Below are 27,530 nucleotides of genomic sequence, written 5' to 3'. Positions count from 1 at the left end.
TAAATATGGGAATCCTCGTTACTTTTTTGATTAGTTTTTGTTCTTTTAGTGCTGCCCTGATTAACTGATGATCCAATTTAAATGGAATCTACTTTATTTATTAACAAGATGTTCTTAAAAGGACATAAAAAATTACCGTGTCATTCAGTAAAATATTTGCTGATCCAGTCATGGCCTTAACATTACTCTCCTGCTCTCTCCACATAGATCTCACCTTCCTATAGTTTGTGTTTCTCAGTCTCTGCATCGAGTACAGTCAGTGACTATTTCTATTGCTGCCTGGCAAGGAAAATTCCAAAAGCTATGACAAAATAAATTCCTCCACCTCCTCATCATCTGAAATGAGTGAACCTCTATTTGGAAACTGCCCCTACTAGTCTTCTATACCATTTGGATGGAAACACCTTCTCATTGTCCACCTTGTTAATCCCCTTCAAAATCTTATGTTTCAATCAGGACACTAATTCTTTGTCTCTACTCTATTTGGCATAGGCCCAACCTGCAACCTACTTTTCTTCACATGTCAACACTGTTATTGCAAGAATCAATCTGGTGAACCTAACCTACATTCATCTTTACGAATGCTGACCTAAACTACACAAGTACTCTTTTCTTTCAGTTAGTCCTGATGAAGGGTCTTGGCCCGAAATGTCGACTGTACTTCTTCCTGTAGATGCTACCTGGCCTGCTGTGTTCCACCAGCATTTTGTGTGTGTTAAAAGTACTCTAGGTTTGGTCTCAGTGGTGCCAAATATGGTCCCATTAAAATGTCTTGTTTTTATCCTCTACCTCATGGCATATTACCTGGCTCTTTCTGTTTGTTGCAGTTATGCTTTGAATGCGAATGTGAGAGTTACTATTATTAATCAATGGTCAAATGGATAAAGTAGGCCAAAGACCTGGTTGTGGGCTGTATAACTTAAGCCTGTGGAATACTGAGAAGAGTAGGAACATACAGACCATAGAGTTCATGTCCACAAATCCCTAAAGGTAACAAAAAATAAAAGAAAAAGTAATTATGAAGGTATTTTGATACATTTTCACCAAGAATATAAGAGAAGGAAGATCACAAGATATTTGAGGATAATGCATGAACTGAAGAATTTTAATTAAGACATATAGAAATAACGAGAAATCTACAGATAGAAAGGAAGGACCTATTTCTCCCAGCTCAGAGGTGAATGACCTGGAGGAAATAAGATTATAGTAATCTTCGATGGTTCAGAAAGAAGTTGAGGGAAAATATTTGATCCAGAGGGTGGTGGGGTCAAGAGCTTTATGCTTGAAAGGATGGGAAAGGCAGATACCCTCATCCCATTTAAAAATAGTGCTAGAATATGCTAATTAGAAACTGAGAGCTGGAAAATGCTGGGTGCCTCTTTCTTATTTGGTTGGCCTGCACAAGAACTGGTGAGTAGGCACCATTGCCATAATTGTCAATGATCTTAAGAGTTTTTATCGCATTGGTCTATCACATTGCAGAGAAGCAATTATTAACATGCAATATGAAATGTGATGATACTATTTGTGTTGTCATGCTACCAGATTGATGTCTTACCCCTTTGCAGATCAAAACGGCTTCCTTTGACAGGGATTTAGGATAAGATACATTATGTTCCATGATAGATTGGAAGAGCTCATCCTCATCTTCCCCATCAAATGGAGGCTGTCAGAATGTATAAAGCAAAAAAAAAATCTTTGGTTAAAACACCCATAAAACTGCCAAGATAAGAAAGCATTAAATAACCTCTAAACACAAACAGGTTTGTGTTGTTTTAAAGTTCGTCTAATTTATATTCGACAGTTCAGCTTTTGTTTTCCTTTAAAGACGTCATGGACTAACCTATGCTCAAGTTTTTATGAGGTGTTACTTTGATTTATTTTAGTGCTTTTTAAGTTTTCTACTTAAGACTAATTTGGAATTGATACCAACAATAGGAAAATGTTGTGTATACTTAATTTTCTGTACTGCCTCCCGAATGTGCTATGTTAAAAGAGCTAAAAAAACAGGATCTCAAAATTTGTCATCTTCTGGATTATGCCTGGTGCCACACACTATTAATAGTAGGGAAAAGAGGAGAGGGCAGATGAAAGCTGAGGAGCTGCTGCAGGAGGGAGGAATTCAGGTTTATGAACCAGTTAGATCTCTTATGGGACAGAGATGAACTGTAGAGGAGCGGTGGGTTAAATCTGAACTTGTGGGGGATCAATATCTTGCCAGGTACATTTAGCTGTGGGAGAGGGGTGGTAATCTATTCTGACAGAGTTGGGACCCAGAGTAGTGGTGTGGCCAATGGGAAAGGCAAATATAGAAATTAAAGTGAGCTAGTCCATTTGACAGGGCAGGGGTACAGGAGAGGGAGCAAGGAAGTCTGAACTACATTTAATGCAAAAAAAGTCTTGATATCAATGGCAGATGAGGTTAGGGCATGGGCGGGCCCATGAGTTGTGATATTATAATCATTATAAAAGCATAATTGAGGGATGGGCGGACCCGACACTTGAACGTTCTGAGTTATAGGTGTGACAGAGGTGGAAGGAAGAGCGGGAGTTGTATTTTTAATTAGGGCGAATATCATGGCAGTGCATTGAGAGGATATTCCTGGGGGAATGTTCAGTAAGACTCTATATGTAGAACTTAGAAATAAGATCAAGGTAATCACTTTGGGATTGTACTAAAGGCTCCCCAATAGTTAGTAGGTATTATAAGACCAAATATGTAGGGAGATTTTAGGCAACTGTAGGAATTATATTGTTGTAGTTTTAACTTTGCATCTATTGACCAGGACTGTCATAGAGCTGGGACATTAGAAGGGGCTGAATTTGTGGCCAGGAAAGCATTCTCAAGCAAGTTGTAGATGGCCCTATCTACAAGTCCAGAGAAGGGAAATATCGTACCTTCTCTTGGAAAATCAAAGCTGGGAAAGTGGCTGAAGTGCTTTGGTGGAGCATGTCAGAACCAGTGACTGTAATTCTATTAATTGTACAATAGTTAAGGAAAAATGGTGGTCAGGTCCACAAGTTAAAGTCCTAAATTGGGGAAGGTTAATTTTGATGGCATAGACAAGAACTTGGAAAGGATGGTGGATTTATTGAATGAACTGCCAGAGGAAGTGATAGATCTGGGTACAATTACAACGCTAAGTGGACATTTGGACAGATTCATGTATAGAAAAAGTTTAGTGGGATATGAAACAAAAATAGGAAATAGATGATCTCCAGAAGATATCTTGGTGGGCATATATGAGTCGCCCCAACAGATCTGTTTCTTTGATCTATAACTCTATGACTCCATAACCTAGGTGATGGGTTGGTGACCTGCTCCAAAAGTCATGGATAACCCATAAGTATGTGCAAGAAGTAGTGGGTGATGAAATGTCTGATTTTGTTTCCATGGGTTTTTGCTTGAGGCCTTCTACTGATGCCCTACAACAGTGCAGTATTGATTCTTATTCCAAATGAACGTTGTTTTCATCTCAGGAATGTTACAAGTACAGAGGCTTTGGGTAAAATTCTATAGGGTTTAGCAATGGATGGAATCAGAGGACCAGCATTTCCAAATTGCTAGTGCACAGCTTTCATTAGTCATGAACAAAAAATTAGTCATGAAGCAGGGCTGATAATCCTGTTGCCTTGTTGCATTGGGAGGATAAAGATGAGATATCACCACAATCCTTTCTTGCTATAAACCATATAAGTTGGAATAAGCATCTTGCAGAAAGTAATAGTGAGTGAATAATTAAAGGGTGCTGCTGCAGCAATAAATATTTGCTGCATTTGAAATCACTTTTTCTCCAGAATCTGCCACAACATCTGTTTGAAGAGTGGCCTGATTTTCCTTTTATCATTATTAATAGTACAAGCCAAAAATACATACCTAATGAATGTATTTTAAGGGCGGTTTGTACTTTGTGGTTATTTTCATGACTTCCTTGCTCTATTAATATCGAGGAACCTGAAAGTTTTTTTTAAACCATGTTCTAAATCTACCTTGCAAAACAATTTTCTTTTGGAAAATCTGGACTTAAGATATTCTACAATTGCTGTATCAGTGATTCAGATAAGGGTTGAAAATTTGCAAAGACAAAATATTGCTAAGAATATGTAACTTAATATGTCGCAGGGTATCACTACAAGAAGCAATGTTCTCTCTCTTGCCATGGCTTTTCTGCACTTCTGCATTTGTCAGCTTAGCAACTGATGTTTACTGTTTACTCGATGGCCTGGTGAGACGAAATTTGACAGCAACCTCTGAATTTAACTCTACAGTTTCACAGTTGGCTCATTTGTCAATTACAGTGTTGATTTCCTTTCAGTATATATTCTTGTGTGCAGTTTATTGCAAGTTAACAACAGTCAATTTTAGAAGGCTGCAAAGCACTTTGCTTTGCCTCTGAGCTCCTTGTGTAAAAGAGGCATCTCAAACTCCTTTCCAGGCAGGTGTACCAGAGTCTTGTACGTGCCCATGCTTATACGGACAAGTGCAAAAGCTAGCATCTATGGGAAAGAGTATAGTCGATGTTTCAGGCCGAGACCCTTCATCAGGACTGGACCAAAACGCCTTCCCATTTTCACCCATGACCTTGTGTGTCTTCCTCCCCTCCCTCCACCCTCTAATCCTGACTCCGCATCTTTTTATCTCCAGTCCCGCTGAAGGGTCTTGGCCTGAAACGTAAGCAACACCCTTTTCCATTGATACTGCCTGGCCTGCTGAGTTGCTCCAGTATTTTGCGCGTGTTGCTTGGATTTCCAGCGTCTGCGGATTTTCTCTTGTTTGTGATATTCCAATCATTTTACTACATAATCATATTTTTGAATGAATAAGCAGAAGAGGAAAAAAATCAACATCCAACCTTTTATATCATTCAGATACCAACTTACATAATTATTTTGTAAAAAAAAGCTTGAAAGCATTTTCATTTAAGAAAAAATATTTGACCTAGTTTCTTACCTGACCAGCCAGCATTTCATAAAGCAATACTCCATAGGCCCACCAGTCCACAGATTTTCCATATGGCTGATAAGCAATAATCTAAAAAGAGGAAATTGACACAATTACTGTACACCTTAAATACTTTTATAAGGATTATAAGTGTTTCTAAGAAGTGAGACCATTTTGCCATCTCAGTCCCTGCCAAAACATTAAGCAAGATACTTAATGAGCTTGATTATATTTCCAAAATGTACCTTTTCTGGTCATGGTATCACCTGAGCCATTTATGGGCAGTATGTGCTCCCACACACAGATGGTAATGGTTACTATTCTCAACTCTCTTTGTTGAAGGGACACAGAATTAGGAACATTAGAAAGGCTAATCCAGTGGCTCCTGTTTAAAATTTGCTTTCCATCAGTACCATAAAGCACAATTGCTTTAAATTTGTTTTAATGTAAGTTACAAAAAATACTGGAACTAATCCATGAATTGCATCACTCGATCCTTACTGCAACTTTCCATATGTAATGATAATACCTTTGGCATGCCAGTTCTAAAGTGACTAATGAGGCCAACGTGGGAACCACCATTATGTAACATACAGAATCCTAAAATTGGATTCAAACAGTGCCAGTTTTCACAATATACGCCCGCTACTTCCTCCTATCCATAAATGTTTTCTTAACACTTATTCAGGATATCACTGTAGTACGCAGAGGAACTGCTGCATAAGGATTATTTAAAAAAAAGACTTGACATAATCTATTTTTATAAATAACTGCAGCAAGATTAAACTAATTAAATCAAATGTTAGAGAAACAGTTTCTTGAATCTGTTCCACCATTTGGTTAGATCATGCTGAAATATATTTGCTCCATGTGCCTTCAATTCACTGGTTTCTTTTTCCTCCATATGTATGACAATAAGGTTGATTGATTAAATTACTGCCTTATGACTTATTGACAATATCTCGTATTTTCAACATCTGTAGTACAAAAAGTAAAGAAGATGCAGCATTCATTCCCTTCTGCATAAAAATAATGCCAGGGTACCTGGGAGTGACAAGCTACCTAAGAGTGTATAAAAAAAAAAATTAAATTTTATCAGATAAAAATCACTGATTACTTGTCAGAATCAGAATCAGGGATTGTTCCGAAATCTAATGTCAGAGGGAAAGAAGCTGTGGGGAGCAGACTCCATGATGAGAAAATGGCATGTCTCAGATGGTGAGGGTCCTTAATAATGGATGCTACTTTCTTGAGGCACTGCTGTTTGAAGATATCTTCTGGTGGGGAGGGTTATGCCTGTGATGGAACTGACTGTGTTTACATCCCTTGCAGCATCTTTTGATCCTGCACATTGGAGCTCCTAAATCAGGCAACCAGCCAGAATACTCACTACCATAGGTGCATATGGCTAACTATTGCTTGGATTGCACTACCTGTATGTATAATCTATATTTTCATTTATATTTATCATTATTATTGTTATGAGCAGAGAGACAACATCTGCCGGAAGTAAATTCCTTGTATGTGCACAGGTACTTGGCGATTAAAGTCTGATTCTGATTGTGTGGATAGTCAGAGGCTTTTTCCCAGGGCTGAAATGGCTAGCACAAGAGGACACAATTTTAAGGTGCTTGGAAGTAGGTCCAGAGGAGATGTCAGGGGTAAGTTTTTTTACGTAGAGAGTGGTGAGTGTGTGGAATGGGCTGCCAGTAACACTGATGGAGGCGGATATGATAGGGTCTTTTAAGAGACTCTGGGACAGGTACATGGAACTCAGAAAAATAGAGGGCTATGGGTAACCCTAGTAATTTCTAAGGTAGGGACATGTTCGGCACAGCTTTGTGGACTGAAGGGCCTGTATTGTGCTGTAGGTTTGCTATATTTCTATGTACATCTATAGAAAATTGTTAAGAGTTTTTAGTGACATAAGACTACTCAATCTCCTCAAAGTCTTAATGAAGTACAGCTATTGGTGAGTTGTCTTCATGGTGAATCAATATTCATCATCATCTGAGATACTGATGCCCAGGAACTTGAGGAAATCTGCAGATTCTGGAAATTCAAGCAACGCACATAAGATGCTGGTGGAATGCAGCAGGCCAGGCAGCATATATAGGAAGAAGCAATGTTGATGTTTCGGGCAAAGAGCCTTCATCAGGACTAACTGAAAGGAAAGATAGTACAAGAGTTGAAAGTAGGAGGGGGAGGGGGAGGGGGAAATCCGAAATGATAGGAGAAGACTGGAGGGGGTGGGGTGAAGCCAAGAGCTGGAAAGGTGATTGGCAAAAGGTAAGACAGAGCTGGAGAAGGGAAAGGATCATGGGACGGGAGGCTGAGGGAGAAGGGGTGCCCCAGAGGGAGATGGAGAACAGGCAAAGAATGATAGGCAGAGAGAGAAGATAAAAAGGGGGGAATAAATAAATCAGGGATGGGGTAAGAAGGGGAGGAGGGACATTAACAGAAGTTAGAGAAGTCAATGTTCATGCCATCAGGTTGGTGGCTACTCAGATGGTATATAAGGTGTTGTTCCTCCAACCTGAGTGTGGCTTCATCTTGACAGTAGAGGAGTCAAGTTGAAGCCACACTCAAGTTGGAGGAACAACACCTTATATACGGTTTGGGTAGCCTCCAACTTGATGGCATGAACGTTGACTTCTCTAACTTCCGTTAATGCCCCTCCCCTTCTTACCCCATTCCTGATATATTTAGTTTTTTTTTTCTCTCTCTCCATCACTCTGCCTGTTCTCCATATCCCTCTGGTGCACCCCTCCCCCTTTCTTTCTCCCTAGGCCTCCAGTCCCATGATCCTTTCCCTTCTCCAGCTCTGTCTTACCTTTTGCCAATCACCTTTCCAGCTCTTGGCTTCACCCCACCCCCTGCGGTCTTCTCCTATCATTTTGGATCTCCCCCTCCCCCTCCTATTTTCAAATCTCTTACTATCTTTTATTTCAGTTAGTCCTGACGAAGGGTCTTAGCCCGAAATGTCAACATTGCTTCTTCCTCTAGATGCTGCCTAGCCTGTTGTGTTCCACCAGCACTGTATGTGTGTTCCCAGGAACTTGAAGCTGCTTGCCCTTTCCACTGCTGTCCCTTTAGTGGGGACTGGTGTAGGTTTTCCCAACTTGTCCTTCCTTAACTGCACAATTCCTTGACCTTGCTGACAGTGAGTGCAAAGTTGTTTGACACCACTCAACCAGCTGATCTATCTCACTGCTGTATGCCTCTTCAGGGCCATCTGAGTGGTGTCATTGGCAAATTTCTTGATGGTGATTAAGTCATTCCTAACCACACAGTCATGAGTGTAGAAAGCGTAGAGCAGTGGGCTAATCACACATCCTGAGGTGCACTAATGTTGACTGTAAGCAAGGATGTTATTACTGATTCATACTGAATATGGTCTCCTGGTCTCCCAATAAGAAAGTCGACAATCTAGTTGCAGAGGAAAGTACAGAGGCCAAGGTATTGAGGCTTTTTAATTAGTACTGAGGGGAAGATGGTATTGAACACTGTGCAGTAGTCGATACACAGCAGCCTTGCTGTTGTCTGGGTGCTCCAAAGCCAAGTGAAAAGCCAATGAGACTGCATCCACTGTAGGGCTGTTGTGGTGGTGGGCAAATGGCAGTGGGTCCAGGCTTTAATCTGAGCCATGATCTACCTCTCAAAGCACTTTACAGTAGATGTGAATGCTACAGGATGATAGTTGTTGAGTCGGTTCACTTTGCTCTTCTTGGGCACCTTTGATGCCTTTTTAAAGCCTGTTGGAATCTCTGACTGCAGGAGTGAGAGGCTGAATTATAATTCCTATCCCTAGAGTCAGCAAGATCAGCCATAATGTAGCACATTTGTTCAACGAACTCCCACTGCATATGTCAGAAGTCCAGCTACATTTACAAATCTTATGGTAGCCATAGTCTTAAAGTGCAATTCCTGCTACGAGCAATACAATTTATAATTTGCTGAGAAACGAGAAAAGTACATTTACATAAGGTTTGAGTTTCTACAGGCAATATGACCATTTTGTAAGGATGATTGAAAGTTTGGTAAAACAGAAAATGCTGTAAATATTAATTTGAGTAGGCAGCATTGGGCAAGGAAGAAACATTTCTGTCTAGAAATTCATCCATGGGTAGTACTGCTTCACATAGAAGAAGCAGTTTGTTCTACTTTGCTTCCGAAATTCTGTTCCTAAGCAATTAAAAATAATTGTAAATGGAATGTAATGGGCTGCATTGACAAGAGATGAATCTCTAGGCATTAACGCTTTGTATCAATAATCTTTCCTTCAGGTTGATTTCTGATAGGCATGTGTTTTTTTTTGTTTTGTTTTGCAGTCCACCATTAATATTACAATTATATCACCGTTATCTGCCAAATATTCATAATTTGCATGCTGGATTCTTACCACTTCCAAAATTCTGTTTTTTGTTGAAATTCCCAACATTATTAGTGTTATTGTTCCATAGCTGTGTATGGTTCCAACATTTTAGTTTTGTACAGTTCCTCATAGATCATTTGTGATTACAAAGCCATTTCTTACTTGCTCTATTGGTTTCTACCTTATGATATACACTCAGAAGCCACTTTATTATGTTTACCTGTACACCTATTTGTTAATATGTTTATCTAATCAGCCAATCATGTGGCAGCAAGTCAATACTAAAAAACATGCAGACATGGTCAAGAGGCTCAGTTGCAGTTTGGATCGAGTATCTGATTGGGAAGAAATGTGACTTATGTGACTTTGACCATGGAATAATTGTTGATGCCAGACGAGTGGCTTGAGTATGGCAAAAACTGCTGCCTTCCTGGGATTTTCACACACAACAGGCTCTAGTGTTTTTACGGAAAATGGTGCATTAAATGAAAAGCATCCATTGAGTGGCAGTTCTGTTGGCGAAAATGCCTTGTTAATGAGAGCGGTTAGAGGAGAATGGCCAGACTGGTTCAAACTGACAGGAAGGTGACAGGAACTCAGGTAACCCCATATTACAACAGAGGTGTGCAGAAGAGCATCCCTGAATGCACAACATGTTGAACCCTAAAGTGGGTGGGCTACAGCAGAGGATCACAACCATACACTCAGTGGCCACTTTATTAGGTATAGGAGGTAGCTCACCCACTTCACTTCAATTTAAAATGTTTCATTTCTAAGTTTCTCAGTCCTGCTGAGGGGTCATGGGCCTCTCTCCACAGCTGCTCAGTATTTCCAGTATTTTCTGCTTTCATTTCATTCAAGGTCAAGCTGGATTTCATTTAGGTGACAAAACAGAAGAGAGTAGCACCTTAATGATATGTGGATCAAAACTACAAGAGAAAATAGAATTAGTATTATGTAGTAGGGGTAAAAGCACAAAGCTCCATCAAGGTATGGTATTACAGTGGTGGTTATTGCATTAATTCCTGAAGTCAGGACTGTAGACTGAAGTTTGAAATTACCATAACTTGTGGGAGAACTGAATTTCAGTTCAGAAGCCAGTAATAACAATGGTGGCCATGAAATTATTGGATTGTTGGTTCAGTATTATCTGCCACCCTTGCCTGGCTACTCTGACTAAATTACTCAGTTTTGGTAGCTAGGGGCAGCAAATGCCAACCATGCTACTGGTAGTCACAAAAAAAATTCAGAGTTCCAAACTAAAAATGGAAGTAAAATTTGTCTTTCACAGGATTAACTGGTGAAATGCTGAAGGTTAAATGATTAGTGTATTTATCTTCAACATGGATCATTTCTGAAAATTGTCCAAGCCCTTTGTACAGCTGTCAATACTTAACCGTGGGACTTGAGTGAAAATAGTACAAAATGTGAATAAAACAGGCACAAATGGATTCAATTTCACAGCATCTGTATCCTGGCAGATGCAAGTTTGTCAGTTTGCTAACATTTTGTGCGGCACAGTAACATAGTGGTTAGCATAATGCTCTACAGCACCGGCGACTGGAAGATCAGGGTTCAGTTCTCGCTGCTGTCTGTAAATTGTCTTCTTGTGACTGTGTGGGGTTCTCCCTGGTGGGTTAGGGTTAATTGAGGGCATACTATGGTGACACTGGAACTTAGGCAACACTTTGTGGGCTGCCCCTAGCATCCTTGGGCTGTGTTAGTTGTTGACATAAAGGACACATTTCCCTGTATGTTTTAATGTACATGTGACAAATAAAGGTTATCTTTCATTTGTGAACCAATTGTACATAAATCTTATCTGCTTAAACTAATATACCTCAAAGAGTAGCTGCAAAGCATTTTAAGGAACAAAGTATCAAAGGTACAACTAAAATGCAAGTTTTTTTTTTACTATATTTCACGTTCTAATTTTCTAAAGACTCTGGCCTTGTTACCTCATTTAATCTTAACATAGAAACCGAAGCCCCTCCGGTTGGCATTTAAAAAAAAAATCACATCCTTCTATTATCTGTAGTGCCACTGGTAAAAAGAAAATTGCATGTGCTGCCGGCTGTACTCCTCCATTACAAACGTACCTTGAGGTTTGCTTAATATTTATGCTACCATGTTGCAGAATTCTATTTTCAGACTTTAGACTAAAAGATAGGTGGCAGAATGTTTGCTAGAAGATTAATCATTCTCTGCCACCTTCCTATAAATAGAGACAATGCTTCTAGTGCAAGATGTACAATCACTCACCAATTGTTTTTTTCTTTCTTTAGCACCAATCTGTTTCACTGAACAAGCTTTTTAAGATCAGATCAGAATTGGGTTGATAAAATTCCTACAGAAATTCTGCCACTTAGTTCAGTGTTTTTTTTTCCCTAGGCTGCCCTTTGGGGTGGAGAAGCATTTACTTTTATTGAGCTGGCTGGTAATGCAAGAAAGATTTTATGTGCTATATGAAAGACATGGGAAACAATTGCTTGTGGGCAATGGTGAGCTATTTTGGTCCTTCATTCTCATGAAGTGCTTACATGTGAAGGCTGTGGATAAAGTTTGTGAGATCAGTCAGGATAAAATGAACATTTGATGCTGCAACATTTGTCATGCATACAAGAGGTAAAAGTTGTGAGATTTGATTGAAGAAGCACCATTGTCTATGTCAGTTTGGGGAGTGGGCGACTGAAGCTAGCCAAGTAATCCTCACTAATGGTTCTAATGATTATGGTGTCATGTATGAGATATTCATTCTTAATGGAGGGTGAGGTTAGATAGGATGGTGTCCAGTCCCATCTTACACCTGATACTGAAAGTAAAACTTCCAAATCAGTTAGAGACTGCCTAGTAAGCACGTTTTAAATGAAAATTATAATATATGTAATAAATTGTGTTCCACTGTAAGAGATTTAAATTAAAGACTGTGGTCCACTTTTAAAGTTGATAATTTATGAAAAATTACAAGGCCTAACTGTTTGAAAATGTATTTATTTACAGAGTAGAGCAGCATATATTTCCCATCCTTAGCTACCATGAATAGGTAATAGTGAGCTGCCTCCTTGAACTGCTACAAGTTCACCTGGTCAAGGTACTTTTCAGACTGTCATTGAGAAAAGAATTCCAGGATATACACACAGTATATCATATATTTAAACAGAAGTCATATATTTAAAGTTGTGATGAGTTAAAGGGAACTTGCTTATGGTGGTGTTCTTTGCAACTGCTTTCTTGCCCATCTTAGCAAATTGGAGCTCAGATACAATTGTGTTGATCATACCTCATCTAAAGTGATGTTTTGGTCCCTTAATTTGTGAATGTACAAGCATTTTCTAATATTTTCTAATAATAATGGAGTGTACTATAAAGAACAACTGAAAAATGTATAGATCTGAACCCTTTGAGCTTCACCCTGTCTATGCCCCTCATGATCGTATATACTGCTATCAGTTTACCCTTCAATTTCCTGTGCTCCAGTAAAGTCCCAGTCAACACAACCTTTCCTTGTAATTCAGGCACCCGAGTCCAACCAACTTCCTAGTAAATATTCTGTGCATCTTTCTAGTTTAGTAATATCTTATAGCAGGGTAACCAAAACTTACACAATACTCTATAGGGCTTCACCAACATCTAGATTATAACTGCAACATAACTTCCCATCTCCTATACTTGGTGCCCTAATTAATGAATGCCAGTGTGCCAAACATTGTCTTCACTGCCCTTTCTACTTGTAATGTCACTTTCAGAAAAATAAGCATTTATATTCTGTTTCTTATTTGCACCTTTACCTAGGCTTAGAGTACTTTAAGTACATCAAAAAGAGTGGGCTATTTAATCCCACAGGCTAATTACTTAGATTATTTTTCAACTGCATCTTAATTATATTCATCTGTATTTAACCTACAGCTTTGCATAACAGGTCTAATAGTCTGTTTTGATAAACTTAGTTGACTGTTATAGCCCCTTGAATGAGTCTGAAATTTCCATTATCTTTTGCATGAAAAATTCTGTCCAAACTCAATCCTGAATGGGCTAGTCCTAATTTTAATATTATGCCAACTAGCCTTTGAAAACATTGTAGTACTCCAGACAATTTGCACTGTACATTCTTAAGGCTTGCTTTATTGAGGTTCAATGTCTGAACCTCAATATTGAATTCTACATTGGTAAGATTTCATTCAACCACAGTACCTCTTTCACCTTTTTGAATTTTAAAACCCTTGAGATAAAAATAGCATTCCATTAGCTATTTTGATTATTTTTTTACCTAGCCACGTTGCTGGTAATTTCAGTACAAAAAATACAAAAATGTTTTGGTTCTTCCACTGTTCTTAGTCATATCATTACAAGGATAATTAATAAATTCTGTGTCAATCTAATTAAGATCTGTATTGAGCAAACATTAAGTGAAGGTGGGATGCCAATCATAGGTTCCCTGAGGTTTAGATATCATAACACCTCTCCTTGGAGCTATGGAGTATCACAGCTTTTATAAGCATTTTATTTCAGAAGCACAAGAGGCACCAGGATTTACTGAAGAAGGGAATGCCAACGAGACTTCTGACCTCAACAGCTTTCTAGACACTTCACCCTACATTTTGAGTTGAAGTGCATGATGTCAATACAGAGTTCTACTGTGACATCCCTCTACTCTGATATGCTACTATTCACTATCCCGGCTTTCACATGAATTAGTGTCCACCTGTTGATCCATAACATGCTAAGGAAATTAATGCCATCAGGGGTGGTAGGTGAAAGCTTAGAGGAATTAAATGCCAACCTTATATTACTAACTATAAACCCATTAATCTTGTTTCTTGACATTGGTCTCAAATTTTTCTGCTTTCAAAATCAACCATTAGTGTGTTTCTCAAATTCTGCCATATTGATGCAAGATTGCAAAACCTTAGAAATAATGGGTGGTAGAAATATATTAGTAATCCTGCCTGTAACCTACTACAAAACAAAAAGTACCATGCTGTATGGCAGTTAATCAAAGTAGCATTTCTCTTTTAACTTGTTTCTTCCTTTCCCTAAATTAATCATGTTCTTTTTAGTTATTTTTACAAACTGATCATCCTAACTAAAGCAATTCTAGGTCAACAATTTATTTTGGTTATCCCACCCTGCCTTTATATTTAACTGCTGAATATTTAACTTAAATGAAATAATTTGAGGTTGCAAGAGTATTATTTATGGCTTCTCTGGATTATTCCAATGACATTATTGTATTTCTACCTATGAGCATATGAAATAGGAGCAGGATACTTGAACCTCCATCCGTATACTGTGGTTCATAGTGGGACAACGGGAAAAGCTATTGAAATGATTCAGGTGTGGGGAAACATGGGTCTGCAGTATGGACAATGTTATGATCAAGATGCAATTGGTGAAACATTCAAAGATTGAAGAATTGGAAAATATTATAGCTTTAGATTCATTTGAATCATTTTATATTTGTTCAGATTCAAACTTCAAAGCACAATCACGAAGATACCATCTCCACTGTAGTTATGGGGTCCTGTGCCATATAGCGGCGCATTATTTTGTTTTTATTTATGGGGATTTCTTTATGAACTGGTGCAAATACCCTCCGATCAAGTATCATAGTACAGTTGATTTGACAGCAGCCAATTTGTGTAAAGTACAGATTTCCCCACCTAACCTAATATAGTCAAACAAAACTATAGCATAGAAACAAGCCCTTTGGCCCATTTAGTCCATGCTGAGTTATTATTTTGCCTAGTCCCATCAACCTGCATCTAACCAAATTTCTCAGAAATGTTCAAATCAAACCCGCATCCAGCACTTCTGCTCACAGCTTGTTCCACACTCTCTAAGTGAAGAAATTCCTCCTTATATTCCACTTAAGTGTTTCACCTGTCACCCATGACCTCTAGTTGTAGTCTCGCCCAACCTCAGTGGAAAAAGCCTGTTTGCATTTACCCTCTGTAGCCTTCAAAATTCTGTTTTTTCCTACGGCCCTCATAATTTTTAATATAGGATGATTTACTCAATTTATGCTTTTTATGTATCTGTAAAATGCTATTAAACTGTTAGAAAACCATTGTCCGCCTGTAAGGCTCAGATACTGATGTACCAGTACTACTTCCAAAATAAAACTCTAAATTGAGCCAAAGGTATCACATAGAGTAAAGCACAACTGCAAAGAGATTCGATTACATTTCCTGTGGAAGTCCATGAGTAATCAATGTATCATAAATAATCTTTCACACTATTTTTAACACAGCATAATATGAACTGTGGCAAATTTAGAAACATTCATTGAAAGATGATTTGAATTGAGGATAAAAGTAGGGAATATCTCCACTGGTTGGATGTGCGTCATATAGTCATAAAGTATTAAATCCCAGTTAGATTATACCATTTTCTAATTTTTAAGTTGATTAATTGTTCCTATCACAGGATGATTAATCAAAGTTCTGGCAATTTTGAGGTCTTGACTTATAACACCCATAAGGGAGACACAAGTGATTCTCTTAGCTATCAGGAGTTTCACATGGAACCCTAGTAGTTCTTTATAATGTTTTATTCCAAACAAAACACAAAAATGCAAACTTTTTAATAGAACTTTTATTAATAGAATTACACTTATTAATAGAATTTTACAATGCTATAGGTTGCTAACTGTTCACGTGGTAATTAACACCTATAATTTAAGAAACATTAGTAAATCCTGCTGCTGAAACCACTTTCAGGGGTTCTAAAGGTAATGGTCTTGGGGATCATGTTCAGATCTTATTACAACAATTACAATGAGGATGTCAGCTGACATGAGGTAAATTTAGATTAGAAACTAACCAGGTTCATTTATTGTGGTGATCTTCAAGTTCCATACTGTTTTTGAAACGAGTTATCATTCAGGTACAGCAAATAATCATGAAGGCTAATGAATGATGCAATTTATTTCAAAGGATATACAGTACAGTATGAAAGTGAGGGAGGTTTGTTGCAACTTTATAGAAGACATTGCTTCAAAAAAGTAATCCATTTTTTTTAGAAGGACAGGAGAAGTCATAAATGTTTGGAATTCTCTATTCAGAGAGCTGCTGTGGAGACTGAGGCAAGGCAAGGATAGTTTTTAATGTGCAGTCTTGCTAAACTGAGAAATGCCCCTGGGAGCATAGCTCCTCTTTACACAGTATGGGACTGGAGCCATTTGGTATATTGAGAAAAAATAAGCATGGAAACAAGAGTTCAAGGATGAAATTTGCTGGACAGCTATTATTGGCCTATAAGGGTGATTCTATTGGCTATTAATACCTGTAGTATTGTATATGATTGATGATTGTTTGTGCAAATAAGGAATCTGAACATTCTCAAGGTTGCCAATTGGTCAAATACTATATCCAATTTGTCGATTTATGTATAAAAATGGCATTTATTTCTTCAAACATTACTACAGTTTTTGGGAGATGCGGTTCATTTCTCAACAGGCCTTCATTTCAATAAGTTAGTAAAAGGATGTGTGTTTGCATTTCTGATGGAACTTGTAATTCATCAGGGAGAGGAATGCTGAATGCACATACAATGTAGCTGCACATCTGCTTTGTTGCAGTGACTCAGGGTCATCTTAGGATACATATCTTTGCTTAAATGTTGCCAATTGTATTTAAAAGTGTAGCTGAGGCCAGTTTAAGGAGGAACATCGAGGCTATCACATACCGAAACATAGTTTCATAAATTTTCAATGGATGCTGCCTGACCTGCTGAGTTCATCCAGCTTGTTTGTACGTGTTCACAAAATTATAGTTTTTTAAAAAAATAGTAATATATTAGCTTGGGTTATCCCATATCTTAAGGCAAGTAAATCAGCTGGTAAATGAAGCTGTATGGAGAAATATTGAATTAGTTGATCTATTAGTGCTCTTGGGATTAGAAGAAAGGAAATGTGCATCTTGGCATCCCATCTCATTCCTAAATGCTATTCAGTGCTAAACAAGACAAGCACTGTTTCCTTGGTAAGCAAGATTTGGTCTGAAAGTCAACTAGCCTGTTACATTTACTGTCCATATTCGCTTGGGTGAAATTTGTAGACGAGTTCAAATACATCCTATATAAATTAGCACCTTCATGAGTGAGTAGAAAAACAAAGAATGGTATTTGGAAGAAGTGGAATGCTCATTACATGTCTTAAACTGTTTACTAGGATTTTTATGATATGAACTGATAATTGTAAACATGAACCACTGATAGTAATTAATGTTTCTTTAGATTAAGTTGCTCAAAGCACCATATAAAATATAGCAAAAATAAACTGAGATGCAATTTTTTACTAATATCTACATAGAGGGAAGATGGCCCTTCATCTGTATCATTGTTTTACTTTTCAAACTAAAACATGCATACATACAAAATGTTAGGAATTGTTGAAAGGGTAGCCACATCAATAATGCCTTCATTTTGAACACAGAACAGTATAGCAAAGGAACAGACCCTTCAGTCTATGATGCCAGATTAAAGTAAATCTCTTTTGTTTGCACACAATCCATATCTTTTCATTTCCTGCATGGTTTGTCTAAAGGCCTCTTAAATGCCAATACTGTATCTGTCTTAACTACTATCCCTGGGCAGTCCGTTCCAGGTTCCTATCACTGTTGGGGTAAAAAGAATCTTGCCCACACATCACCTTTAAACTTTCCCCTCTCCCAATAAATACATGTCCTCCAGTATTTGACATTTCTAACCTGGGAAAAATATTGACTGTAAACCCTATCTATGCCTCTCATAATTTTATAAACTTTTACCAGGTCTCTCTCAGCCTCTGATGACCCAGAGGAAACCATTATTTATCTAATCATTCCTACTAACTCAGAGTCTCTAATTCAGGCAGCATCCTGGTAATTCTCTTCTGTGACCTCCACATTCACTGACTATTGGGAGGCCTGTCGAATAACCCCATCAAAGGACTGCCCCTCTCTTATTCCTTTGCCTACTAGTATAGCGTCATTAGTTAATCCCTCCAGGACATTCTTCCTGAGTACTGCCATAATGTTCTCAGCAGTGCAATTAACCCTCCCCTTTCACTCCAAAGTTATTACTTTGCTCAGAGTTGTCAGTCCTGCCCTGCCATCAACCATATTTCTGAGATTATAAATGTATCATTTGATCCATGCTCTCAATGCATCTAACCTACTTGTGAGACTCCTTGCATTAAAGTTACAGTTAAACCACTGGATCTTTCATGCTCCCTCTCTTGTTTGATGATATTTAATATTCCCATCTGTTAATGAGCTGTTACCTGGTACCTGGCCTCACCTCTGGTGCTATGTAGTCTGGGGTCCCACAGAAAGTTCGAGTTGTTACACTGTCAAATATGTTTTCTTTGCACATGCCAAAATCAGCAATTTTGATGTGTCCCTCTGCATCCAGCATCACATTATCCAGTTTCAAGTCCCTGCAAAGAATTTAGTTGCACATTAAGTAAGAAAATATTCACTTTAGATATCATTTTGAAAGTAGATTACACGTATTACTGAATTGAATTGTCCCTTATGAAACAAGGAATAGCAGTTGAAGTATATATAAGAAACTGCAGATGCTGGAAAACTGAAATAAAAGACTGAAATAATACTGGAAACACATCAAATAACATCTGTTACTGATAGTTGTTAGTGGAGTAGAATGCTTATCAATGTTTTCTCATTCGAAGAGATACAGACATTATTTAAAAAATACAAAAAGACTTTTTAATGGGCACATACACATTTAAGATATTAAATACATTTAAGCTTGCTGAATATAAAATACACTTAAATTTTCGAACAGTCATTTGTTCCCTGACCTCCTGATTCCAGATGGTTCCAGATCTAATCTGGGCTGGGTTCAGTGGGCCTTAGATATGGAGATGTATAAAGTAAGGTGCTCAACATTTTGGACAATCAATCAGTATAGGACTTGTCATTTAACGTACAATTGTTGTGGAACAATTGTGATCTGTGATTATAAGTGCATAGCTTGCTGAAAGTGGCTGCACAAATAGACAGGGTGGTGAAGAAGGCACTTACACACTGGCCTTCAGTCAGTGCATTCAGTTTAGAAGTAGGGTCTTTATGCTGCAGTTATGCAAACTGTTGGTGAGGCCACACTTGGAAGTATTGTGTACAGTTATGATCACCCTGTTATAAGAAGGAAACTGTCAAGCTGATGCAGAAGAGCTTTATGAGGATACAGTCAGGAATAGAGGGCCTGAGTTATAGAGCGAAGTTGACTTGGGTAATCTTTATTCCCGGAAATGCAGGGGAATGAGAGGTGACCTCACGGAAGTTTATAAATTCATGAGGAATAGGGATAAAGTGGATGGTCATAGTCTCCCCCCCCCCCCCCCCAGGAGTCTGAAACTTGAGGGCACAGGTACAAGAGACAATAGTTTTAAAAGATATCTGAGAGGTAATGTCTTTATTCAGAGGGTAATGAGCTGCCAGAGGAAATGGTTGAGAGAAGTCTGACTGCAGCATTTAAGAGGCACTCAGATAGATTTGGAGGTTGATAGGCGGAATGTAGGCAGCTGGGACTAGCATGGAGAATGCTAAGGATGGCATCAATCAGTTGAGCTGAAGGCTTGCTTCCTTGCTATATTACTCTGTGATTCCAGCACAGCAAGGGTGTCAGTGAACTGAATTACAGTGGAATGCTGCAATTTAGACGTTGTTCTGCTTGGCTAAGTGCTTACAACAGGTAAAAGGGAATATCTGGCCCATTATTTACTAAGGTTCTTTTCCACATTTTCCTCATTGCTTCCTGTTCTTTTTGAATGTAAGTCTCAGAGGGGGAGCCACTGTAATAGACTCTACTTTATTGGACAGCAGATCCCATTAACATCTGCTTCAGCCACCGGTGGGAGTTACCGTGCAATTAAAAAGCCGTAAAATATTACTACGAATCTTTTACTCTTTATCCTGCACTGATCATAGATATCCAGGAAAAATTCTGAGTGAAGAATATACTGTTCCTCTTAACACAAATGCCATGCTTTTATACAGACATCTGATATTTTTGTTGCAATCATTTCACTAAAAAATCAATCCACAGATGACAACAGATAGGCACTGATGACCCTAATTTTAAAAGGAACGAATTGTATTATTTGATGCCCTATTTATTTGTATGCATGTTGGAATAATGAAGACATATAAACATTATGAAAACAAATTGCTGGGAATATTCAGCAGGTCAAGTAGCATATGTGAAGAGAGAAACTGCTAATGATGAAGTCAATGATCTTCCATTAGAACTGTGTGTTTAGAAAATGAACATGTTTTTAATTGTGAGGTTTGGATACAGAGTGGAGAATGGGAATGACTATGGTATGAGAGTATAGACCGAACAACGTAATAGGTAACGGAGGCTGATCTATCTGGAAGGGAAGGAACAAAGGGGAAAGAAAACCTCCTGCCAGAATTGAGATACAAAACACTGCGGTGGCTTAAAAATCTAAAATGAAGTTATATTTTGCAAATAGCCAGCAGGCCCTGTCAGGAGAGGGAATAAAACTGAATTCATGTTATAAAATGATGACCTTTCATCGGCATTGTGGAATAGAAAAGTTATCTGAAATTGTTAAATTTAGTATCAGGTTTGGTGGGGCTGTATTTTGTCTTCCATTTTGTTTGCCTGTGTTGGAATAAGAACAGAGATATCAGAGTGGGAATGGGGTGGAGAACTAAAGAGACAAGCAATATGACATTCAGGATCAAACCAGCAGACTGAATGGAAATGATCTTTCAAAAGGAAACTACATTGTGAGCATCAAATGTCAACGTGGAACAGATGCTGTCAAGTGCCTTGTCAACTATGGTAAAAGGGATAGCATAGTTAACAAAATAGGAAGGCATCTTGGAAAATTCATGTGGAGAGAGTTATTATCTGAACAGGTACAGTGGAGCTGGAAAACGTGAGAATGAAATGGAGCTCCTACAGTATTAGTTACAATTTAGTACCTCATTTGGTCGTCTCTATATAGGGAGAAATTGATCTGTAAAGGAGAACTTGAGGTTCCAGTTACCTGTCACTTTAATTCTCCATTTCGCTCTCACTTTGGCCTCTTGCATTAAAAAGCAGTAATTCACTTTCTGACTAGGCACATTGCAACCTAAGTTCTCAACACTGAAGTCAACAACTTCAGAAAACCAGGCTTTCTAGTTTCTGTCAGAACCTGATGGAAGGTGACTGACATCAACTCAAGTTTTCTCTTTCCACAGATGCTGGTTGACCTGGGCAATTCCAGAACTCTGTTTTATTTCAGATTTACAACTTTTCTGTAATACAGTTCCTGACTTATTCTCTTTCTCCCTGTTGCCTTTATTCATTGTTTTCTGTTAATAATCCTTTAAGAAAAATCAGTTATGATTAACAAGTCATCATTCTCTCTTGCTCATTATCTTTGTTCTTTCTACCCTCCTTCGTGCTATTTAAAACACATTTGATTTCTTAATACAAATGAAAAGGCAGTGGCCTTAAGAGTTATTTCTCTCCTTGCAGATGCTACCTAGTCAATTGCTCTTTCGATCTTAGATTTATAGCATCTGCAGTTTTCTTATCATCATCATCTTCTATTCAGCATTAAGTCTCTTACCTGTAAATTATTCCTTTCTGATGCAAGAAGAATAGCCCGACTGCAATCTCTGCTGCATAAAAACTAAAATGACAGAGAGCAATATTAAAGTAAACTGCAATGGACACATGATCAAAACAGTAAATTTCAAATCTCTCAACTGACGTGATATGGTTATACCTTGCAGATTGTTTTTAGATTTAAGTTATCAGTTCCGTCTGTTTTTTTTTAAACCATAATGGTATACTCATATAACTTTCTAAATTCCAGGGAATACAGCTATAGTTATTTTTCATATCGTTCTTGGCAATTTAACCCTTGAAATTCAAGGTGCATTTCTACAACTTGTATTACCTCTGTATGATTTAACTAATGACTTGCATGTCTGTTAAATTTGTAGTATTGTCTGCCAGAAATAAAGGTCAGCATTTCATTAGACTTGGTTAATATTCCCTCTAATTTTTAATAGTTTAAGAAAATTAGAGGGAACCCAATACCTGAACTCCAGGTCCCTAAACCTTCTGTTTCCTATTTAAAATAAATTAACAATTACCTGGACCTATCTAGTATTGGACCTCCTAATTACTAACATTTAAATCCATTTGCCAACACTGAGATGTTTCATAATTTAGCTTAATATATCTATTCTTTGTAATTTAACACCACTATCTATACTAATTAAAATGTCTCCCATTACCTCATCAGAATCCTAAGTAATTAGGTTTTCTAATGCATCATCTAAATCATTAGTATAGTGATGAGATAAATTCTACAAATAAACACTTCTTGGGCTTTCAGCCAGGTAAACATATTGATTTTAACCGATGTTTTGATGACAAATTATGCCATCTCCATCAGGGATGATGCCTGGGCATGCTTAGTCCAGTGGTATATATTGTCCATCAGCTCCTGTTTGGTTAGTCCGCAATCAGATTTCTGCTGCCCCACCTTGCTTACAATCAAATTCCAGTTCTTACTTAGGGCAAGGTCTTTATGTATCTGTTTGGGTTAGCTGGAGAAATTGGCAGTAGCAGAACACTGCATTTGCAATGGCCATAGGATTGACTTTGACAGCACAAAACTACAGTGCTGTGCCAGTGGGATCTGAGACAGCCTGGTAAAGGAAGCTATTGAAATAAAACTGGAGAAAAAGAATTTTAACAAAGACGAAGGTCTCGCGCAGTGGTCCTGAAAAGAGCTTGTGCGTCATATACACCAGGAAAGCGCTAGATCCAGTTAAATTCTAACTCAAAATTTTTCTGGGTTGCCATTAATCTCATTTGCTCATCCTTACTCTCTGGTTAAAATGCATCAACACTTACACTGCTTGGGGTTCCTTAAATTTCCCAACTTGCTGAATGTGGTACATGAGATCACCACCATTCACATATTCCATGACAAAATAAAGACGATCCTGAAACAAAAGGAGACAGCTATGAGAGGAGGAGGAATTGTTTTTATTAAGACTGTAAGATATAGGAACAGAATTAGGCCATTTGGCCCATCAAATTTGCTCCACCATTTCACCATGGCTAATCCATTTTTCCTTTCAGCTCCAGTCTCCTTCCTTCTCCCTGTATCTCTTCATGCCCTGATCAATCAAGTATCTATCAACCTCTGCTTATATACACATAAGGACTTGGGATTCACATTTAAAAGCTTTTCAGTGTTTGCAATAATAAACTTTTGGAGGGTTGTTTCTATTAGAGGAATATGATCTATTTTAATGATTGTTTCTTTGGAATTATCCTCTTGACCCCCAAAACAGGAAAAACAGATCTTTAGAGATTAAAAAAAACATAGCTGGAAGTGAAGCACTACTTAAAATTTACAAGGGAAGAGTAGACTGAATCTGGTCAAAAAAAATTATTGACATCAGAGCAAACACCCCAGGTCTGTGCAACAGTAGATAATAGTGAAATGATGGATAATGGTGAGGAAACATAGATAATAAATGAATAAGTAACTGAACATAACTAATCTTGTGCCAAATTGAGTAGCTATGATGACAGAGTGCAAATATAAACCTCAGAATTCAGAGGCAGTCGATCTAATTAATTAATGAAAGTATATTTATAGATAGCAAACATTATCTTGGAGTTGAACAGTTTCAAGGATTGAAAATAGAATAATTTGTGATTGAAAAGAACATTAGTAGGCATTGATAGTACTTTTAGAAGAGTGTTTGATGACTCTGGGCCTGTATTCACTAGAATGCAGAAGAATGAGGGGTGAGCTAATTGAAACCTATCGAATGGTGAAAGCCTTGATAGAGTGGATGTGGAGAGGATGTTTCCTGTGATGGAAGAGTCTAGGACCAAAAGACACAACTTCAGAATAGACAAGTGTCATTTTAGAACAGAGACGAAGAATTTCTTTAGCCAGAATGTTGACTCTGTGGAACACACACAATATGCCGGAGGAACTCAGCAGGCCAGGCAGCATCCATGGAAAAAGAGTATAGTTGACATTTTGTACTGAGACCCTTCATCAGGACTGGAGGAAAAAAAGATGACCAGTCAGAGTTACAAGGTTGGGGGGGGGGGGGAGTGGAAGGAGAAACACAAAGTGATAGGTGAAACTGTGTGGGGGTAGGGTAAAATAAAGAGCTGGAAAGTTGATTGGTGAAAGAAATATAGGGATGGAGAAGTGGGAATCTGAAAGGAGAGGACAGAAGGCCATGGAATAAAGAAAAGGAGGAGGAGCACCAGAGGGAGGTGATGCTCAAGTAAGGAGATAAGGTGAGGGGGGGAAAAGGAAATGGGGAATGGTGAAAGGGGGGGGCATTACTGGAAGTTCAAGAAATCATTGTTTATGGCATCAGTTTGGAAGCTACCTAGACAGAATATAAGGCTCCTCCAACCTGAGTGTGACCTCATTGTGACAGTAGAGAAGGCCATGGACTGACATGGGAATGGGAAGTCGAATTAAAATGGGTAGGCTCTGGGATATCCCGCTTTTTCTGGTGGATAGAGCATAGGTGCTTGGCAAAGTGGTCTCCCAATCTACGTCGGGTCTCACCAATATACAGAAAGCCATACTGATATACACCGGATATAGTAGATGACTCCAACAGACTTGGAAGGGCTGTTTGAGGCCCTGAATGTTAATGAGGGAGGTGGTGTAGGGGCAGTTGAAGCACTTGTTCTGCTTGAGAAGTTAAGTGCCAGAAGGGAGATTAGCAGGGAGGGATGAATGGACAAGTCGCAGAGGGAGTGATCCTGGCAGAAAGCAGAAAACAGGGGAAGGAGAGATGTGCTTGGTGGTGGGATCCCATTGGAGATGGTGTAAGTTACAGAGATTTATGTGCTGGATGCAGGGGCTGGTAGGATGGTAGGTGAGGACAAGAGGAACCCTATCCCTGGTGGGGTGGCAGGAGGATGGGGTGAGGGCAGAAGTGTGTGAAATGGAAATGATGTGGTTGAGGGCAGCGTTGATGATGGAGAAAGGGAAGCCCCTTTTTATGAAAAAGGAGGACACCTCCTTTGTTTTGGAATGAAATCCTCATCCTGAGAGCAGATGCAGCAGAGATGGAAGAATTGAGAGAAGGGGGATGGCATTGAGAGTCAGAGACATCAGTAGATAGGCTATCTCAAGAGATAGAGACAGAAAGAGATTGAGAAGGGGAAGGAGGAGGTAAATGGACCAAGTAAATTCGAGGGCAGGGCAGAAGTTGGAGGCAAATTTGATGAGCTCGACAAGTTCTGCTTGGCCTAGGAAGCAGCACCAATGTAGTTGTTGATGTAGCGCCGGAAAAGTTGGGGAGTGACACCAATGTAGGCTTGGAATTCAGGCAGTCCCCGACTTATGAACGTCTGCCTTATGAACAACTCGTACTTATGAACGGAGAGAGGAGAACGCTGTCCACCATTTTAAGTTGTTGCCGTTAACACTGTGTTGAGTGTGTAACTTTGTATTTGGCTTAAATAGTTCTTAGCAAGATTCACCCTGACCCACCTCTTTTTCCAGTCAGCACCGCCCCCACTTGTCCCATTTAACCTGTCTCAGTGCAGATGGACTTTAGGACCCGGAGCAGTACAAGACCTGCTGCCCGCGGCTGCTGCTGTATTTTTTTATTAAGTGCGATCATGAACAATAGCCAGATCAGAAATGCTGATCAAGTCAACTAGTTCCTAAAGAGAACTCTGATAGGCCAATCAGACAGTTCACTGCTGCTCAACGATAGAATATAAAATCCGCAGTTTTCCGTTCCGTTGATGGAGAACGATCGTGATTGAAAACAAAGTGGAAATAATAAAGCGTTTCAAAGAGGTGAAACACCATCAGTCATTGGAAAATCGTTAGGCTACAGTCAGTCAACGATCGGAACAACTTTAAAGGATAAAGTGAGAATAATGGAGCACGTGAAAGGCCCCGCCCCGATTAAAGCTACAATTATTACTAAGCAACGCAGTGGTTTAATTATTGAAATACATATGTTTCTTTAATGTTTAATATGCATAGAAAGGTAGAATATATACTAAGACAAACGTTTGACTGATGGTAAATAATACCGGATGTACCTGTTCTGACTTGCGTACAAATCCGTCTTAAAGACGGACTCAGGAATGGAACTCGCTCGTAACCCAGGGACTGCCTGTATAGACTGTTCCACGTAAATGACAAAAAGGCAGGCATAGCTGGACCCATGTGTGTACCAATGGCTACATTGAAGGAAATGGGTTTGAGCTGAAGGAGAAATTATTGAGAGTGTATCTGTGGAATTTGTTGCCATAGGCGGCTGTGGAGGCCAAGTCATTGGGTATATTTAAGGCAGAGGTTGATAGATTTTTGATTGGTCATGAAGGGATATGTGGAGAAGGCAGGAGTCTGGGGCTGAGAGGAAAAATGGATCACCCATGATGGAACAGCAGAGCAGATGATGGGCCAAATAGCCCAATTCCACTCCTATATCTTATTGCCTTGTAACATGCATATGGGCTCTAGCTTGATTACACAATATGAATCCTCCAGCCTGGACAGTGTCACTTACTATCATGTGCAATAACCACAATTTTAGGGAGAGTTTATGGCATCTGGTGGCATGAAGTCAGCGCAGGCCATGGGAAAAGTTGATGTGCTCCCTCATTTGACTTCTGTTGTGCAGATACAAATTGATTTCAATTCCCATTGGTGGTGTGTAAAAATAAATAGATAGATAGATAGATAAATCTTGGTCCTTTACACCTGGGTTAGGGCTGCCAATGTGTTGGCATTGGTTCTATTGGAACAGTGATAGAGGTCTTCACAAAAAATGTTGTTACGTTAAGATCATTGATCTTTGCATTAAACAAGAAACATCCATGTATCTTGATGAAGGAGGTACATCAACGGAGCTCTTTCCAATGGCATTTGTCTTAAGTTCAGCTTTATTCTTGGCATGTCTTCCATCTTGTTAAAAATTGGTCTTAACGAAGTACCAGAAGTGCAACTGGTGAAGAGGGCAATGGGTTCAACTAAAGTCTCAGGATGTGATGTTCATAAGTGTCAGGAACTAGGCAATGTTGTTGACTTTCACTGTTCTGCAATATGTACACCCTGTTTAGTTGCATATTCAGCATCTTTGGTGATGGTCCATCCATTTTCTGTGATGCAGCATTATAAAACCATGGTTCTTTGAACCATGTAGATCAATGTTC

The 27,530-nt window shown here is 38.8% G+C and overlaps 1 protein-coding gene across 1 annotated transcript in view; it reads right to left on the bottom strand.

Annotated features, from left to right (window-relative positions):
* LOC132379924 (protein kinase C alpha type) overlaps positions 1-27,530 on the bottom strand; it is a 350,679-nt gene that overhangs the window by 14,876 nt on the left and 308,273 nt on the right. Inside the window, exons 11-15 of the mRNA XM_059948280.1 lie at positions 23,214-23,305; positions 21,913-21,975; positions 18,597-18,735; positions 4,952-5,032; positions 1,559-1,666 (exon numbers count right to left, since the gene is read on the bottom strand). Coding sequence (XP_059804263.1) covers positions 1,559-1,666; positions 4,952-5,032; positions 18,597-18,735; positions 21,913-21,975; positions 23,214-23,305 — 483 coding nt within the window. The remainder of the gene's footprint in view (positions 1-1,558; positions 1,667-4,951; positions 5,033-18,596; positions 18,736-21,912; positions 21,976-23,213; positions 23,306-27,530) is intronic.

This window comes from Hypanus sabinus, chromosome 23 (assembly GCF_030144855.1).
Source record: "Hypanus sabinus isolate sHypSab1 chromosome 23, sHypSab1.hap1, whole genome shotgun sequence".
Lineage (NCBI taxonomy): Eukaryota > Metazoa > Chordata > Chondrichthyes > Myliobatiformes > Dasyatidae > Hypanus > Hypanus sabinus.
Note: the sequence above shows the minus strand (reverse complement) of the source record. Positions and strands in the feature narration are given on the sequence as shown.